Below are 19,489 nucleotides of genomic sequence, written 5' to 3' on the forward strand. Positions count from 1 at the left end.
CTGCGGGGGCGCCCGCGCCGGCACAGGCGGCTCCGCTCGCCGCGCTGACGCCGGCGGCGCTGAACACCTGGCGGGGCGGCGGCGCCTGCGGCTCGGCCCTTCCCTCCGCAAGGTGAGTGCGGGAAGGGGGGCTCGCTGCTCTCCGTGCTGGGGCCGGGCGGGGAGAGCCGGTGCCGCGGGTACCAGTCCCGGGTGGGCGCCGCCTCCCCCGCGGGCAGCCCGCTCGGGGCGAGGGAGGCGGCGCGGCCGCCGGGCCTGCGGAGCTGGTGTCCGTCAGCGCTGTATCCACGGCCGGACCTGTTCAGAGCGAAATTTCCGAGGCACAAGATGGCATCTGTTCCTCCTTCTGCCTTGTGTTCCCCCTCCCGCCGTGCGGTTGTCTCGCCATGATTATTGCATTTATCCGTTTGTGCCTGCCGTACATCCTCCCTGGCGCTCTGCCCGCTGGAAGCGGCGAGGGAAACGGCCGCTTCTCCTCGGCGGTTTCCGGCTGGGCTGCCGGGCTGAGGCGCAGGTTGCCCGGCTGCGCTCCGAACCTCCTGGGATCAGCCGGGTGGAGAGGGGTGGCAGGGCATCCTCTGCTCAGGTAATGTCAGACCCCGAACCAGCGCCGAGGCTGTAAGAGCTGGTGAAATGGCAATTCAAAACCGCACATTTACAGTTTAAAGCTTATAATTTGTGAAAGGTTCATCTTGGTAATCAGGTTTATTTTACATCCATTCACCTTACCCATGGAAGCTGCTATAGTCTTTTAGAAGAAAATAGAAAAATCGGATATTGCTTGAAACATCAGGTCAGTTTTTAGTAGTAGAAAGGGGTGAAGGGTACTGTGTTATTTGTCAATATCATTATGTATTTGTTCAGTGCCATGTGTAAATAAGTGTTCTGTTTCACACTGTTTTGCGTAAAGCTGATAGCCTCAAGGATCTCTGTGACCCCTCTTAAAGCAGTCATTCAGGCTTGCCTTAGTTCAGAGGTGTAAACGTGAAATTGACTCTGGTAATTTCACGGTTACATCCTTTAACCCCTACCACCAAGTTACATTGTCGTAGTATTTTGGAAGCTTGGCATTGGAGTTGTTCTTCTGTTTGGTTGTTTGTGATGTTTTCTCCCTGCCTACAAGCCTTGCTTTAAACCAAGACGACCTTTTATTTCCATTAAACACCTGTTTGTTTGCTTTTGTTCTCCCCATATTTAATTGTGTTATCCTCTTTCTTTCGGTTTCTGGATAGATTTTTATTTAGTTTGGGTCTCAGAAAGCAGCTGTGGCCCTTGTTTCAGAGTAGACTTCTTGTAAATAAATTGCTCTTGTGTTCTGCTCTAGCAAGACTCATGTGAGGACAAGACTCTTTGATCACTTTTCCAAACTGTTGGACAGAGGAAACGATGGGCTAGATTTTGGCATCTGCAGCGCAGGTGGCATTTCGTTGTGGTCTTTTATCTGATTTTTTGATAATCTACTCTTTCCAGTTTTGTCTATCCAGCATTCTCAAAGAGGGAGTGGAAGAACTCCTTAACAGTGCTGTCTGGCACAGATCTAGAACTTGCAGTTCTTGGTGATACTTAGCATGATGATCAGCAACATCTCATTTAGACTTTAGCAGGTTTTGTTTTTTAACTGCTGTTTGAACAGCCTCTTGGTTTAAACTTAGTAATTTAATAGTTTAATATTAATGTTAATACCACTGAAGGAGGAATTTAGTGTCAAGCCACAGAGATCTTTTGAATAGTGAACTGCCATAACTGGTATAACCAGTCACATTTTGCACACGACACACTCTACTGGAAGATAATGTGGTGGTTAAATAGTGCCAAACCTCAGTTTAAATGAGTTTTTAAAGTTTCTTCACTGCCAGAATGTCATGCGTGAAACATTGTTGTTTCCAGAAAGGTTCCAGCACTTTACTCAAGAATCTAGATACTGGTCAGTGGAACTTACTTCCTGTTCAGTTGAGGAAAAAAAAAAGCATTTTCAACAATGGTGCTTTCTTCTGTTGTGTTTGTTGGAGTTGAGCTTCAAATATAAGCTGCAGACTTACAGATTCAAGAAGACCAGTTATGATTTTATGGAAGGGGGAACTTTCATTAACATTTTTCTTTCAGAAGTTTATATTAGTGGGGGGGTGAAGGGGATCACATAGTGCAAAGTAAAATTCCTGTTGAACCCTACTACAGAGTTAGGGGGTTTTGTACTGGCTTAGTAGAGTTTCAAGCCCAACCATCTTGCCAATTCATCACTGTTATCCATATATCCTCACAGTTATTAAATTGTTCTGATTATTTCTCACATCATCTTTTCTTGAAGAAATTAATAATAACAGCTCTTTTCAGTCTTCAAGTAGTGTTGAAAGCTGTTGGTACAAGTTGGCAGAAAAAGAATGTGCTAATATCTAAAATAAAGAAGACAAAAAATGGTCTCAGAGACTTTATAATACTTTTCAAAATCACCTCCAAGAGTATTGCTCTGTAGTTTATTCTTCAAGATGTTTTGCTGCTTCTCAACCATAAAATCACTCTGGAGACAAAATTACGCCACATGATGCAGAAACATTAAAAACACAAAAGCCCAGAGAGTGAAGTTTGTTAGAGAAAGAACCGAACAGTAGAAACATTTGACCTTTTAAGTGTTGCTAGTAATAGCAGTCTCACAGTACTTTTTCCTGTGGTTATTGTTAGCCACGGCAAACTGAGGGGCATTTTGACCGGTTATGCAATTGCGTGCGTCAGCCTTGGGAACTGTCTGTACCAAGTCACTGAAACAGTGCTTGGGTCTACCTTGCAAGTGGCTTCACAGGGATCACCACTGCTCCAGGAGCAGTCAGCTGGTGTGCTAGGATGTTACTGAGAGCAGTAATACAAAAGTTGAGTGGACTATGTGTCTGCTGAGAATATTTAGCCTGCACTGATGGTGTTTACTCAAAGGGTGGTGCAAGGAGATCTCCCTGTATTGTTGTTGCTGTGCATGCTGAGGCTGTTTTGTTAATTGAATCTCTTATCTGCAGATGTGAAATAATCTCTAAGGGATAATGGAAAAAATAATTTTCTCGTGTTCCCTCCTCCAGCATTGTTTCCCCTTGGGCATAAATGGCATTGCCTTCTGGCTTCTGAATGGATGAAAAGGCAGGAGGCAGGAGGATGGCAGAATGGATGAAAAGGCAGGAGGGAGGCAGAAATGTGAGAAGGTTGACTGTGGCAGCAAATAGGGTATCTAAATAGGAGAGCCATTAGTTTGAAGTTCTAAAGCCTTATATGTTTGTATTGTACTGTAATGTACTGTACAGGCTAGAGTTTCATGTTATTTTTTTTGTCTATTCACTACTTTTCCCATAGTTTTGCAAGAGGAAAGTTTCCCAATATTAAGACTCCACACTGACTACAAGTAGAGTACATCAGAAAAACAATAGTTTCTCTTATAATCTATGTACAGTGCATGTTCCATATGATATTTTGTTTAATACCATTCAGTAGTGGTTCTTAAATGAAGAGAACAAATGTGTTACAAAACAATTTGATAGTCATTTTGGGGAAGCATATGATATTTTGTTTAATACCATTCAGGTATAAATACAGATAGTGGCTCTTAAATGAAGAGAACAAATGTGTTACAAAACAATTTGCTAGTCATTTTGGGGAAACAAAGCAAGTCTGCATTTAGAAAAAGATTAAATACTGCATAGTAAATATGCCAGTTTTGCTCATTTGCAGTGAGCTTAGACCTACCATTCAATGACTTATACTTAAATTATTCTTCCATAAAATCATGTAGTACTTGCAGTGGTTACCTGGTTGTCTCACTGTTCTCCACAAATATAAGTGGAACACTTTACTAGTGAAGTAAAAGATGTTATCTGAGGGGAAACTGATACTATGTACTGTCCCTACCATTATTCTACAGTAAGCAGATGAAAAATCAGTATAATCTGAAAAAGGAATTTAAAATTAAATTTTTATGTGATTAAATACTCTGTGCAAATGATAAAGTTCTGTGTGCAAATGAGCTTATCTAGAAAGTGCTGTTGTTTGCTTGTCAATCTTGCAGTGTACCAGCATTTATTTGAAATATTTTGTTCTGGGACTACATGTACTGTACATGTACATGTTGTGACTTCATGTACCATTCTCATCGGTGTTTTTGAGAATCTACTGGGTTTAGGAATTTTTTGTTCTCAACTATTTAAAAAACAACCAAGAAAACCCCCTACCCCGTTCCAAGTATTTCAATGCATTTATGCTCTAGAAAGATCACTTATGCCTGTATATTTTTTGAATAATATGACAGATATATAGTACCAAATAGACACAGGTTTGTTTTTTGTTTTTGAGGAATGCTAACTGTTGAGTCAGTCCTTGCATTTTGTGGGGGCAAAAATAAGTTTTAAAAAACATATTGACAGGGCCAAATTTGTGCTTTTTGAGGTTGGCTAAAAATTACTTGTAACCATTCAAGTATTGAAAACCAGAGTGAGTGGTTCAGATGGATTGATACTTTTTAGTCCTTGGTATAAAGGAGCAATAAACAAATTGTAAATTTGTAGGTTGCCTGCCAAGTGTATACACCACAGTTGAGAATAGAAAAATAAAGTCTAAATCACAGCATAAGAAACATGGCCCCAGATATCATCCTTTCTTTGGACTACACCAGGAACTTAAGTAGAATAATTTCCCGCATTAATTGTGTGTTCTAAAATTGGAAGTATGACAACTGTGTTTTGGAAGGAGGTAGCTCTTGACAGTACTCTCTGCAATAGATGTGACCCATACATGCCCTACACAGAGTATTAAATGGAGTCAGTGTAAAAGTGACTGAAAGTCAGGTGTCAATAGTACTGCTGCTCTTTTGGATGTACTGTGTGCAGATAGGTGCCTAGGTAGTGCTAGAAAATGACAGAAAGAAGATGCAAACCATTCAGATTTCTTCATGCCTTGTATGTGGTTTCTTACAGTGCAAGTCTCTAATCACACAATCTTAGTGATTTAGGATGCCTGCTGGTATTACTGTGTGGTTTGTTCTCCACGCAGTTTACTAGCTTGAAAAACAAAGGTGTGTTGTATTGAGTCAAACTACCTCCTTGGAGAACAGACTCCAACTTCTCTTATACTTCTGTTGTTTTGAGCATGTGCTTGGGATTTTTCTGCACATCAGATTTGGCAGGGGTAGGGGTCATGGTAGACTAGGTTAATTCTTTGGGTTTTTTTTAATTCTTTGAAGGATCAAGACAAATGAATAACTGAAATTGAATAAATGAGTAGTTTTCTGGGATGTCTCAGAGGCCTTGGTAGAGAGGAGAAGGAAACGGCAGAAATTGTGGCAGAAATGTTAGTTCCAGAAGTGTTGATAGTGAAAGAGAAAATTCATTCCAGGGAACTTAACAGGATGTGGCCATGTTTCAAGGATGGTGTTTCTCAATATGCTTCTTTTTTTTTTTTTTAAACAGTAATTCAACAGACCACCATGAAATGCTAGATTTAAAAGAAGGGGAATAGAGCAGTGCTCTCACAGCAGGATTTATCTTTGTCGTTCAGGTGCCTAATAAAAAAAGCATAATTACCGTGTGCACAGAGCACGGTGGTGGGGCTTTGGTTGAGGTGCTCAGCATTGCTCTTTGGAGGTTGTATTTACTATCTGTACAGGACTTAGTCTTGAGAGGCTTGTATGGTAATTTAGGCACTAAAGTTGGATAATTGCAGTCAAACAGGATGGTTTTTTTTCTCTCTCAGTACCTCCCAGGTGTATGAATATAGCAGGAGCCTTCACTGTGTAACAGATGCCATTTATCCTGTGCTTTTTTTAAAAATGTATGAAATTCTTTCTAGGTGTCAGTGCCTGAAATAGATTGAAAGAGTAATTCTGTTGATACTGCACTCTTGTATTTCTTCTCCTGAGAACTTGTGGGTAATCTCCAAGATAGACACTTTCCAGGATAAGTAGCAAAGCTGTGGATCAGTCTGAGACAAAGGATTAAACAAAAAGTTGTAATGCGTGGAAGGAACTGCTAATGCAGCACTTACAGACCAATTTTCAAACTTTTTGAATAAATAAACAAGTGCATCAGTGAGTAGTCTAACAGAACAAAAAGACTCCTAGATTTAAAGGTAAGCATAGATGATTCTGCAGGATTAGAGCATCAATATTGAGAATTAAGAGCTTTAGAGGAAAAGTTAAATCTGGTCATTTGTCATAGATATGGCTTGAGCTCTAGATTAATTTTAGCTGAATTAGAGTGGTAGCTATTCTTGTATTTAAGAGTAGAAATGTTTCTAAGTTTGTGTGTCATCTGGATGGTGAAAGACCCAGACTTCAGCTTTCACTTTTTTTGCATTGACAACATGGATAATTTGGATCTTTAGGCTGTTATACTCTCTTCTTGGGAAAGGCCAAGTCAAACACCATTTGAAGCTCCTGGTCTCTGTGTTTGAGAAGATGAACTGTACCCTGTCTAGTCTTCATCTTGCAGTGAGACTGCATCTTGTTTTGCAGACCCATTTACTTGGTTCAGTTTGATCACAGTTTCCAGGGAGCAGAGTGGAGGAGATAGGTTGTCAGCCAAGAGCTGTTGGAGGCACAGATGGCGTTGATTCCCTCACCTAGGCACATTTTCTTCCCTTCAAAGTATTTTACATAAATGAAACTATCAGTCTTACCTTTTATATATAGAATTCCTTAATTTTTAATATGGGGGTTTTTTTGTTACTTAGCACCATTGTACTATTACTGTATTAAACATTTCTTGGAAGATTATTCATTTTAATAAAATTGATGAGGTAAGTAAGCCAACTGCAATGCATGATTCTGCCATATTTGAAAGTTATAATTTGCAAGGATTTTAGGATGCGGAGAATCTGTTGGGATTTCAGGAGCCTTAGAACATATTCTCTGCTTTGAAAGAGCAGTAGACTCAGAGGACACTTCTGTCAGTGAAAGTGCAGACCTCTTCTGTGTGTTTTGATGAACATATTGCCTTCATGTAAGAGTTGCTGAATTTTGCTATACTGTTTGTTCAGTTCCCTTTCCTTGTTTCTGGATGTATCTCAAAAGAATGTGTTGTTCAATCTACTGCCTTCCTACATAACTGCTAGGTCATCTTTGGATGTTAGATTTGCTCTGTACATCAGCATTTATAATGTTTTTTGCAAGGATTTCAGCTCATCTCTTTGTTCTGAGAAGCTGTGATTAGATCAATTTGTTTTACATACAGTCTTCAGAGCTGGAGAGATTCCTGTTTGATGCCTCTGCATGCTGATATTTTTCTATGTGATCTGTTGTCTGAGCTAAGAACACAGTAAGAGCTAGGTAGCAGTTCTCAGAGAAGTAGTACTTGAATTAAGGGTGTATCTTTTGTTTGTTGGGTTGGGTTTTAAACTGATTTTCTCATAACCTAGGAGAGTATTAAGATCTGAACTTTACTGTGCCATGTGACACTCCTTCATTTAGGCTCACTGAAAAAGAGAAGTAATGTGAGTGACACAGACTTGTTTATTATCAATGTAGCTGTTGGAGAGAAGGCACTCGTACCATCTTTTTCTTATATTACTAGAATCTAACAATTATTCATAAAGCTGTTTAGCTCTTGGGAAACCAGACAACTTATGCTGCAACAAAATGTACTAAAGCTAAAAAAGAGAAAGCAGGCTTGTACAAATGTGGTACAGAGCATGAGCTAGAGGGTAATCCTAGTGCCTGTCTTGTCTGGCATCAGTCTGCAATGAGGATGGTTTGTGGAAAGTGCTACTGGGACTTCTTGGTCCCTCAAAAACATGTGCTAAGGATTTTCAAGGTTTTGGCAGGGCTTGTGACCCCACCTGGTTCTGTATGGGAATGAGTCCTTCAGCTCGGTGATTCCTTGTGTTCCAAGCAGACGTGTTATGAATAGAGCCAGCTCAGGTTTAATGCTTAAACTGAGGTTGCATTAGTCTCTCTCAAAACACTGAGAAGCACTTGCAAAATTACCAGAGCCATGAGTGGACTTCTTCAGGAAGCCTCAGACCCATTACTGAGGCTTTGTTTGTCAAGGTGAAGTCTGTTGTGGAGATCACAAGTATTGTATAACTCTTTATTGTCAAATATCATGGAAACTTCCTAATACAAATGCTTTCCTATAAGGAGGCGACTTTTTTTTTCTTTTGTTAATAATTGTCAGTATAATACTATTTATTGAAACTTTTATCTTTTTTTTTATCTGTTTGTTTTAATACACTGAGGAGAAAAACAAGCAAAAAAAAAGTCCCTTACATTAACTCCCTGTAGCAAGTAAAGCTTATTTTTGTATCTAAAACTGTACTGTAACATGGGTTAATTTTAAATTTGACTGCAATTTTTGGAGAGAGTATTGGTAGATTCAAGTTAGGGTCATGTGCTTCTGTTGTAGTCAATTTTGGCAAAGACCAAATTCTTACTGGCTTGTTACTTCTTTTTAGGCCATTTGTCTTGTTCTTCGAAAGCATAAGAGATTCAAAACTTGAAGTAATGAGAGGTTATGTGCTCATTCTTGGTCTCTCTCTGCAGCCTCAGGGCCAGCATTTTGTGACTGTAAGGATTCTTCTTTACATGGCTGTTAAATGTTCTTTTTAATTCTTGGATACTTCCCTTGGCTGTTTCCAGTCCCCTCTTATTAGTATCTCTTACTTTTTGAGACTAGACTTAGATTTTGGTATTTCTTTTAAAAAAATCTCACTGGTTTCAGCTATGCTTTTAATAGTGTCCTTTGTTAGAGCTGAACCAGTATCTTAACCTTTTTTGGTTCCTGGACATGGAAAAGACAATGTCAACACATGAAGTAAGAGATTATGTAAATAAATTAGGGTCCTGTTAAATTACTGCAGAGACAATTTACTGCACTTTTTTTTAGCAACTACATATCAACACATGAAGTAAGAGATTATGTAAAGAAATTAGGGCCCTAATTTATTTACATAATTTAATAAATTACTGCAGAGACAATTTACTGCACTTTTTTTAGCAACTACATTTCTGGTTTTTAAATGTTAGTGCTTACTAAGCTGTCTTTGCAAACTGAATTCGCATTTAGGACCAAAAGTTAGCTCTATACTGGAAATAAAACAGGCCCAGGGATTGAGTTGTGTCCTGGGCTGCTGCTTGTTGCTGCTGTTTAATTACAGCAATCTCCCTGGCATGCTTTTTATCTATACTATCTAGAACTCTCTGGGACCTTTTTCCCTCCTGGATTGTTTTGGGTGATATCCCATGCCAGGAGCCTTTTCCAGCAGGCACTGTAGGTAAGGCTCCATTTCTGTTTTTCCACCCTGATTTGCCATAGGACACCATCCCAGCAGGTCTTGTAGCCTCCAACACCTCAAATGCCATCTCATCACACAGCAGAACAGAGAATGCATGCCCTTATTTTCTTACCATGAAAATATTGTCCACTTTGAATGTAAAAACTCCCACAAAGAATATCTTCAAGGCATAAGGGTGCTATGTAGGACCTGGAAGAGTATACTTAGGAAGATTTCAGAGTCAAAAGGTGAGGTCACCTCACCTCACACAAAAGATGTTCAGGAAGAAAGAGCATGAGCTGTACTTGCAAATGACAACTGTTTCACCATAACCCTATTTATTTTTTTGTAGGGACAGTGGTTTCCAGAAGAAGCAGGTGGATGTGTAGACTGAATAAGGTCAGTGCCTTACACCTTTTTCATATACTGGTTGCTTATATTTTGTTCTAAGTAATGTACATGTTAGTCCACCTAGATGGGCTGTTCTTTGCTTCCTATCAAACCTTCCTTTGCTGCTGAATAACTGAGTAATGGACAGCTTGTTTATACAAGCTAAATCCTGTGGTCTTATCTCACTCACACACCCCCACAGTTGACTTAAGGAGGACCAGTGTGAAAACAGTGAAGTTAAGAATATGAAGGTATTAGAAAATGAGTTAGTAGTGTCTGTGCCTATGGCTCTAGAAAGAACAGCAAAGCAGTCCATTCTTATCCTGTCTGACTCAATGGTTCTGTAACAAGAACAACAATCTGAAAAGATTCTTTCTTCCTCCTTTTTTAGCTGTTGACTCTTATATTTGAACTCTGGTCTGAAGACAATTACTAATTTTCTTGTGGTCTCTCCTGCAGTGTTTAAGAACATTTCTCAAAAATTCCAATTCAGGCAAAATTCCTGCTCTGATATAATCTTACAGTATCTCCTGGATCTTTGCCAGTAAGTTTCACAGGTACTGTCAGCAGAGAGGTTAGACTCAGAAATCTGAGATTTGGCTCCATTCAGCTCCAAATGGAAGTACATGTGCTTTATGCTTGCAGGAAGCATCCAGGTTGTTTGCATTGCCTTGTTTGGGTTGTGGCAATCTGTTCCAGTCCCTTTGCCTCTCCAGTGCTAACCACACTGTGCATGCAGTACTGTGCTAGATACATTTGCGACATGATGACTCCCCTTTGCAGCCCCTTTTCTTTCTTGCTTGAATTAGTGCCAAAGTTCAGTTTCAGCACTGTTACCTCCCTAACTCCTTTTTCCATTACTGTTTTCTCAGTCAGTCAGTTTCATACCTTAGTGGAGCCTGTTGGTGTGTTCATTCTGTGCCTCTACTTGCTGGAGTCTATTCCCCATCAGCACCACCCATCTCTCTAGCTTCGTTTTGGTCTCATCCAGATCCTGCTGCAGTGCCTCCATTCCCATGTTAACCATGTGCCAGTCCTCTCTGAAAGCAGCAGAGGAAAAGCCGGGTGCTTGTTGTTTATGAGTATCTGGCTTGGCTGTTAAATTTGGCCTGGAAGGAGTGTGCTCAGGTACTGGTGGGAAATCATGTGCATGCTATTTGGCCAGCTCAAAGTATAGTGGGAAACTTGAGTATCCAAGCTGGAGATAGTAACTTTAAAAATTGAAAGTTCAAATGCCTACACATCATATTCCATCCTCAGGATCTGCAGTGTTCCTCATAGAAAAGCCATCTGGTCATTAAATTTCACATCTCTGACTCAAGATGTTTTAGAAAAATAGGTCAGTGGAATATAGGCAAAAAAAAAAGGTAAAAAGTAATTGAATTTTGTTGTGGCTAAAACTTGTAAGAAAAAAGCTTGACTGAGGGTAATGCCTAACATGGACAATTTTGGCATGTCTCATCAAAAGTCACTGAATTTATGCCTGGTAAATTTGCTTTTGCTTGGAAAAACTTGCTACTGTAGAAAGATTGGCAGCACTTAAATCCATTTGTAATGGGTTTTCATGAGAATTGTGGTACACAAGGAAGGCATTTGGCTCACAGATAGAAAATTATTATACTGCAGCATCTTGTTTACCGTATTAAGAAAATTCTCAGAGGGAAAAGATACAGGATTTCTAGGTTTTATCTAAAAATTACAGATACTTTATTAACTGATCATTTCTTATTTAGGTGCCTGAAGAAAACAAGAATCATGGAAGGTCATAAATAGTAAGCATCTTGATAATGTTTTTAATTCTATAGAGCTAATAGTATTTGTATGTTGATTTGTTTGCTTTGTTTATCAGTCTCATAATTCAGGAATCTGTATTAATCCCAGCACTTTTTCTAATATTTTTGTGACCTTATATTAGTACCTGGTTAACATCAGATGAGTTATGGTGTTTTCTTCACTTGACTACTGAAATGAGATTTCAGTTACTTTCACTGCTATAGCAGAAGTCAAAGCACAAAATTAGCCAGGCAGCTAAGGCCTTATAATAGCTTGTGAGAAGTTTGATGGGTATTTTAATTATTATTAAAGTAATGCTGTTTTTATTAAACTCTCATATTATGGTTGTTTTGGGGTTTTTTTTTTGTAATACAGGAGGATTTTTTATTTGTTAAAGGCAGTAAATTTTGTATTTTAAACGTGCAGCATGTATCAGGTCAATATAATCTTCACCCAACTTGATAGACTGTCTCTTGTCAGTGTGTATAATGGCTTGTTTGTACAGAGTTCCAAATAAAATGTGGAATGTTTTGTACATGTTTTGTACATGTTATTTATTTTTTGCTGTAGCACCAAAAGACCTTTATCTTCATTTTAATTAATAAATTAAACTCTTGGAACTAATATTTATGTAGAATTAAATGGGTAAATATCTTTGCTTTCAAGTTTGGTGAAGAAGCCATGAAGTGCTCTGTATAAGTGCTTTTTAAAATTATGTCTCTGCTCACTACCAGTTTAACTTCTTACCATCTCTTTGGTAATTAAGGTGCTGTCACCTAACTTGCTGATTAAAAGTATTATTACCCTGTGAGAAGGGTGAAGCAAGTATTATAACCCTGTGAAAAAAAATTCCTTTTCAGGTTAAACTGTGTCACTAGTGACCATGTAGGATACATGTGGTACCTTTTTGGAGAGTGTGTAACAATGGCTTGCTTTTTCAGAATGGCTGTATTGCTTCACAGCAAATATATAGATAGAGATACATATAATCAGAGGGTCAAGGATGACTGAATGACCTGGCTTGGCAGGGACCTCACAGATGATCTGGTTCTAACCCCCCTGCCATGGGCAAGGACACATGTCTGTATACATGATTGTATGTGTATGTTGGGTCTGAAGACCTCTTGGGGTAGCATCTCTGAGAATCTGTGTGTTGGAACAGAACTAGACTTCAATGTCTCACTGATGAGCCCCAGTTTGTCACTCCAGGTGTAAAGTGTCTTCTCAAAATAAACTCAACCTATTTAAGTTTTGTGAAGTGTCCAATATAGCAGTGTTTAGCAACCATGTACTTCTAGAAGCTGAAAGAGTACCACAGCTTTTTATATATGCACATGGGGCAAAATGCATGTACTTTTGCACAAATTAATAATGGAATAACACTTCCTGAAAGACACCAAGTTTTCATGGTAAAGCTATGTTTTCTATTAAGCTGTCTGGGTATGGCTTAAATATTGTGGAATATGGAATTTATATATTGTACTTTTTATTAGGTCTGCTAGAGGAATGCAGAATTATTTGTCAGTGAAAACTAATCCTTGAAAGAAAAGGTTACCTGTTATACACCCACAGTTGTCATGTAGTCAATTGTATAGAGATGTGAGATATCAGTCTTTCACATAACATGCTCAAAAGAGATGAGTGTTCTTCTAATTCTTTTTTTTTTATTCAATTACAAAAAAAGGAGGGCAAGAAGTAGTCTAATCCCATTCATAAAATGAGCTGTGTCAAATCCCAACAGTGCTGAAATGGCATGAAAATTGCTACCTGCTTAAGCAACTCTGCTAGTTCACTTGAAACTCTCCTAATAATGATACAAAATAAAAAGTTAATTCTATGGGCTATAAATAATTTCCTAATGCATTGGGAAGAATTTTTTGAAGCTGTTTACTAGGCAGTACCGCATGGTTAAGATATTCAAGTGTAAATTAGTGTATTATTTTTCAGAGTAGGATGGGAAATACAGTAATTTAGTTGCTTTGTTATTAATGCATAATGAGGAACTGCACATTAGAATATACATGTTGGCATGCAAATGCAATATTCTTAATGGAAATGTATTGAGTGTATTAGACTTATTTTTAAAGCATCCAATTTAAGTTTTAAATTTTGTTTGTTAATATTCTAGCAACTATCCACGAGAATTTTATGATCAATATGCTCAAAGCCAAGAAAAATCTGTGGTCAATAAAATGCAACAGAAATACTGGAAAACAAAACAAACCCTTATAAAAGTTACAGGAAAAAAGGAAGATGAGCATGTTGTCGCTTCAGATGCAGATCTGGATGCAAAACTAGAGGTTTGTAATGTTTACATAATGTCTGTTCTCTGTTTGTTAATTTTTTAAGTGTTTTCATTTCCACCAAGCCTTTTATATGTGTGCACATAGGATATAATAGCATACATACATTTGTATAATTTTCATGTAATATCTCTTCTAAATTCTGACAAAACTATCCATGTAAATTCAGGGAATATAGGGGAATTTTGTAATATGAAACCCTCTGTCCCTCTAACTTTATTTGAAACTTAACATATCTCAGATTTATTTTCATGTTTTAGGGACAGATTTTCTCCTTTTGTTAGCAGGGGAGTCAGAAGATTATCCTTATACTTTGTCTATGTCAATTTAAGGTGATTTGTTTGGGTTTTTTCCTAAAAGTATTTTATTGAGCGTACAAATGACATTTCTTATACAAATATAAAATACCACATATACCAGAAAAACATGCAATATGCCCGGGAGCAAGGTGCACAGTGCTTTGTACTCCAAAGGTTTTGAGCAGATTAGTGGGTTGTGACATGTCAAAAGAAGCTTCTGAAAGTCTTTAAAATAAAACCAAGAGAAGGAATCCTGCTGTGTTACAAACACAGTCCTACTGTCAGTATTCTCAATGCCACTGAAGAAAAAAAATAGGTTAAAGTTCTACAAAATGATGGCCTAGAATGTCTTTGAGACAAAGCCAAAAATTGAGGGTGTACTGTGGAAGTGCTATAACCCAGTTAATGTCCATGTAAGTTTTGTTTGTGTTGTTTTCTTACATGATGGTAAATGTTTTGCTTTACTGGCTTTTTTGTAGTTTCTTTAAAAAAATATTGATGTAGGATTCTAAGTTTATTTAGGTTTTAGCTGAAATAGAGGAGACTATAGTACAACAAACACAAGAACAGCAATAACTTATCACCCAGTGATTCTACTTACAGAGTCTTCACAATGGGTTATAAATCAGGAGTATTGATGTAAAACAAGCTTAAGTATGGAACAATATTTTATAAATACATACCTGAGTTTTTACCATGTCTACTGTGTGGGGTTGGAAATAGGGAAACTTGTGTTACTTGATTATTCCACACAAAGTGGAATAATCATATTTTGAACAAATTCTCACTTGCAAGTCATACTCCCAGTTTAAAAGACCAGACCTGTGTAAATTTGTAGTCAAGCAGCCCTGAAGGAAAGTACTAACTGTGCCAGTGGTCTATTTTACTTCTAGCTGTGTAGTGCCTCATATGGTAGAGTTTAGATTTAAGTTGCAGGCTAGGGGTTTTAGATGGGCAGACAGAAAGAGTAGTAATTTTTCTATTTTGTAGAAATAATCTCCAAATATAGTCATGGCTGACTTTTTTTTTTAACCCCTACTTCCTTTGAAAGCTGCTCCTTTAGGAATGTGTTTATGCCAATAAAACTTCCAGTTTAAATCAACAACTTTCTGTGTTGGCCATACCTATGCACGTTTGTTCCCCTAGACTGCACAGTGTCTGTGAAAAATTCAGTATGCATATTCCCACATGTGAGAATGATTGATAAATATTTTGATAACTCTGTTCTTCCATGAGGTTTTTAGAAACAGATTTGTACATCTTCATATCTATACAAAGGTATCACCTAAAAAAAATCCAGCACAAGTCATTTGGTTAACTACCAACTGTTTGTTGTAGACCTGTTTCCAAAATTATTTTTTATTTCCCTTCTGTAAAGTTATGATTGTTCAGTCTTTCATTTCAGTAAAAAACTTAATTGAAAGAAGAGCACAATTGAGAATGGAAATACCAGAAATACTGCTCATTGTTAAAGAAGAAAAGAATGTTCCCTAATAATTTCTACAAAAAGTTAAAATTGAGGTGTTTTTTGTATTTTATACCTCAGTGTTTCTTGCATACACTTGACAAATTTTTTTATATTTTGTTTCAATATCAGCTGTTCCATTCTATTCAGAGAACGTGTATGGAGTTGCTGAAAGCAATTGAACTGTATCAAAAAAGGATTTGTTGTAAGTATGATCAAACACAGTAGTTAAAATGATAAGAAGGCCTGCATTAGGAATCATTGAGCAAGTGAGAAGGTAAAAAATGAAAGCGGGGAAGTACTACTTTCTTCCTTTTCAAAAGTAAAGATAATGTTCCTTGCAGACACCTGAATGCAGAATTGGTTATTTGTTTGAAGATTTCGCAGTTCTGAAGTTTTATATATTGATATAATGCAGTTATAGCAATAGTGACTGGAGAAAGTGGGTTTTTTTATTTTTTTTTCCCATGACGTGGTTGACTTGTCTAAATTCAAAAGTATCTTGTCTAGGAATCATAACTCCTTTCTAAACAGTTTTAGTGGTTTGTTTTGCTTTTTTTTAAATCAGGATTGCTGATTAAGAGTTTTTGTCTTATTACTAGTTTTATAATTAAGTAATCTATGCTATTATGATGAATTTGATAATGCTGACTTGATTGTAAAAACCGTACAGTAATTAGTGGCAGTCATTAGTGAGCAATGGGGGACCTAATTTGGGAAGTTTCAAACAGCAAGTTGTATTAAATGTCCTCTAAATGTTCTCTGCAGTCCATATTTTGATTTCTGGCCTGAAAGAGAGACTCCAGCTATGAAATAATCTTCCAATTTACTGTCTTTTGTTGAATATTATGCGTTTTCTTGAGCCTTTAATTTTTCTTTATCCAAATAAAGTCAGGGATCATGTTTCAGAATCAGGAGGTAAAATTGAAATACAGAATAGTAGTGTATCGAGTTAAAGAATTGGCAGGTGCAATCTGATGGAAAGATTTGCATCAGATGCAAATGTGCGTCTTCTACCAAAGAGTGCCGAGTCTGCATTGGAGCTGACTGTTGCCGTTTTTGGAAATGGCAAGAGGACTTAAAGAGATCTTTTCTTGTTTTAGGCCATTCCCCCTCTTGATAGTCGACTGACTTTGGTACTATAGGAAATAGCCACTTTAAAAGACAAGGAGATAAGGGCATCATGAGCTGTTTTTGTAAGGTTCTCTGAGGCCCATGGTCCCAGTTTAGAAGCAGTCAACAATTCAGTGTAAAACCACTTCATCTTCCTGTTTAAAAAATGATCAGTTACTTTGAGGTAGATATGTTTCAGGTGGTTGAAATACAGTGTTTAAGTTATAGAATGTTGAAGTTGCCAAGTAATTTGAAAGTAAATGTTCTTTAAAATGAGGTACTAGATTTGTTGTGTGAAATTTTATGTAGTCAAGCATGAAAAACGGTGAGTAAGAGAAAAGCAAGTGAATGAGAATTAACTTGGAATTAATTAGCTTCAATAAAAGTATGCTATCAGCTGAGGCAGTCCAAGTAGTAAAAAAGAACTAAAAACCAACCTAGCAAACCAGACAGAACCCAAAAATCCCAACACTGAAAGTTAACTGCAATCAAGATGTAATAAAACCCTTTTTGTAATATAACCAATCCAACTTTTTAAGAAAGAAATAGCACATTTTTCCTGTTGTCTTTTGGTGCTGATGGAATTTTGTGATTCTTGTTAAGTATATCAGCAAATGTCTCAAATGAATAGTCTTCTGTCTACTAAATGCAGGAATTCTGTGAAATTATTTTTGTTTTGCTGCTTGAACATAAAGTGACTTAAACTGTTTGATGTTAGGCTGGTTGTAAAGCTGTTAGGAACCAATTAAATAACATATTTGACAACTCATTTATTTTTTGTTAGTTCTGTCTCAGGAAGAAAATGAATTGGGGAAATTTCTTCGATCACAGGGTTCTCAGGATAAAACAAGAGCAGGAAAAATGATGCAAGCAACAGGAAAGGCCCTCTGCTTTTCTTCTCAGCAAAGGTATATGAGTCAATGTTTCTGTCTGATTTGCATAGTACTTGTGATAATGGTAGTTGATTCACCAATGTCATAATTCATTTGGCCATTTGAAATGTTTGAGGAAATTTCCCAATTGATGGGAAAATTATTGACAAAATCTGCTGTAGTATTGGCAATATTAGTGACTTCTTGAATTTTGCCTGATGCTGCTTTTTGTCCCTAGACCTGCTATGTCTATTTTCAGATCCCTTGCCTGTGCCTGTTCAGCTCAGTAGTTCTAAGGCTGTACTGGAGCATCTCCAGCAGTAGGGTTGTAAAGGAGCTGATGTCAGATCCCTCTCCTGTTGGTGGAAGTTCTCACTGTGCAGAGAAATGCTGCAGCAAGCTCACTGTGGAGGTGTCTGGTTCCTGCAAGAGAGGGAATGAGTAAAGGAATACTTTTTTCTGGGCCTTCAAGTCTCATAGCTCAGCTAGATAGAGGAGAAAGGAGGAGTCTGAATGCCATCTTCTGCTTGAACTTTAGTGTAAAGTCCCCCTGAGAGAAGATCCTAGATCCCTACAGAGCTCATGTAGGTTGTGCAGGGGCAAGTAAAAGGTAAGGAATCCAGATGGACATATAGCACACTAACACCTGCTGTTAACCAGAGTCCTTAATGTGTCACTGACCCAGTGTTTGCTCTAGAAGTTTAAAAGTAACATTATCTGGTGGCATTTTAAGTATCGAGATGCTCTTTTCACAGCATTGGGACTATGAAAGTATGAAATTCACCATCACTCACAAAGGAAAATTGTATTATGTTTCACAGTATTTTGGAGGGCTTTTAACATCTGGCTTTATCTTAACAGTGCAGTTGTTTGGCTTAAAATAAAGCATAGCATACAGAGTGCTGAGAGTTTCTTATGTTTATTATCTTGGGTAGAGTTTGGTCATTAGCACCTCCAGTAACAGTCATGACTGGGATCTTTAAGGCACATTTGAGCAAAAGTGCTGATGACTTGCTTCTTTATGAAGCTTAACTGTTAATAGAAATCTCAATGCTTATTTACATAAACTAAACTTTCTTTTGGATATCTGGGTAAGAATTTGTGGAACGAGAAAAAACAGAGTGGAAAAAAACAAGTCACATTAAATTCACATATTATTATTGCTCTTGCTCAGTACATTTTTATGGCATCGTTTCAAATAAATTCACATAAAAATAAAAGCATTTGTCTTTCTTCTGTTGATCTATCCACAAACTCTTGTTGGAGGTTGGACTGCTTTTATTTATGTTTCATGCTCATAGCTAGCTCAGGAGCTGGAGATCAAGGCAACATGTCTTGGGGTACTGGAGCCAAAATTAGAAATTCTCTTATGCCAAGGGACTTCCTAGCACATTAAACTAGCTCTCTGCTGGTGTGAGCTAAACCTCGTTTCAGTGAGGTGCTGCTGGAAACCAAGAGGGAAGCAGAAGCAGCAAGAGGAAGCAAAGCAAAAGGAGTAATCCTGTCTAGTGCTGAGATCCCATTAGGAGCTGAAGTAATGGCATAGGGAGGACAACACTGTCCCCTACTGCCTTTCTAAAGTGTGGTTGTCAGAAAAAACACTTAGATAAATGTCTTAATCTTCCAAAAGGTAATGTCCTTCAAAGAAATTGTTCAAGTTACTAAAAAAAAACCCAAAAACCAACCAAACAAACAAAAAAAAACCAAGGAAAAACTCAGTTATCTACTATCTGAGTAGCAAATGACTTATTTATTTACATTTATATTTGAAAATTGAAGGTCTAATGGAAGTGCTTTTTGTGATGTTTAGCATGACATTCCTGATACATCTGTGATACCTTTCCAATAATAAATTACCTTGGGTATATTTTTGTAGTTGCTAAATTATTTCATGTGTACCTCCAACCACATGGTAGACTTATCTGAACGTACACTGGCACTTAAGTGAACTGTATTGGCTGTGTATGTTTTTTTTGAGTGCTAGTAAATGGTCAGGAGTTGTATTAATCCTTTGTGGAACAACATGTTTAACATGTTCTC

At 37.7% G+C, this 19,489-nt stretch overlaps 1 protein-coding gene across 6 annotated transcripts in view; it reads left to right on the forward strand.

Moving 5' to 3' along the window:
- The window catches only part of ICA1 (islet cell autoantigen 1), a 67,168-nt gene continuing 47,679 nt past the window's right edge, over positions 1-19,489 (forward strand). For 3 of the 6 annotated variants that reach the window (XM_039708091.1, XM_039708080.1, XM_039708128.1), the window contains exons 1-6: positions 1-112; positions 9,587-9,633; positions 11,358-11,396; positions 13,526-13,697; positions 15,597-15,669; positions 17,362-17,485. In XM_039708091.1, coding sequence (XP_039564025.1) covers positions 11,380-11,396; positions 13,526-13,697; positions 15,597-15,669; positions 17,362-17,485 — 386 coding nt within the window. In that variant the 5' untranslated portion in view covers positions 1-112; positions 9,587-9,633; positions 11,358-11,379. Of the gene's footprint in view, positions 113-157; positions 587-9,586; positions 9,634-10,083; positions 10,182-11,357; positions 11,397-13,525; positions 13,698-15,596; positions 15,670-17,361; positions 17,486-19,489 lie in introns of those variants that run through there. The other 3 variants (XM_039708118.1, XM_039708108.1, XM_039708099.1) reach the window with 3 other exon arrangements.

The sequence above is a fragment of the Passer montanus genome, unplaced genomic scaffold (assembly GCF_014805655.1).
Source record: "Passer montanus isolate IOZ18808 unplaced genomic scaffold, ASM1480565v1 scaffold10, whole genome shotgun sequence".
Lineage (NCBI taxonomy): Eukaryota > Metazoa > Chordata > Aves > Passeriformes > Passeridae > Passer > Passer montanus.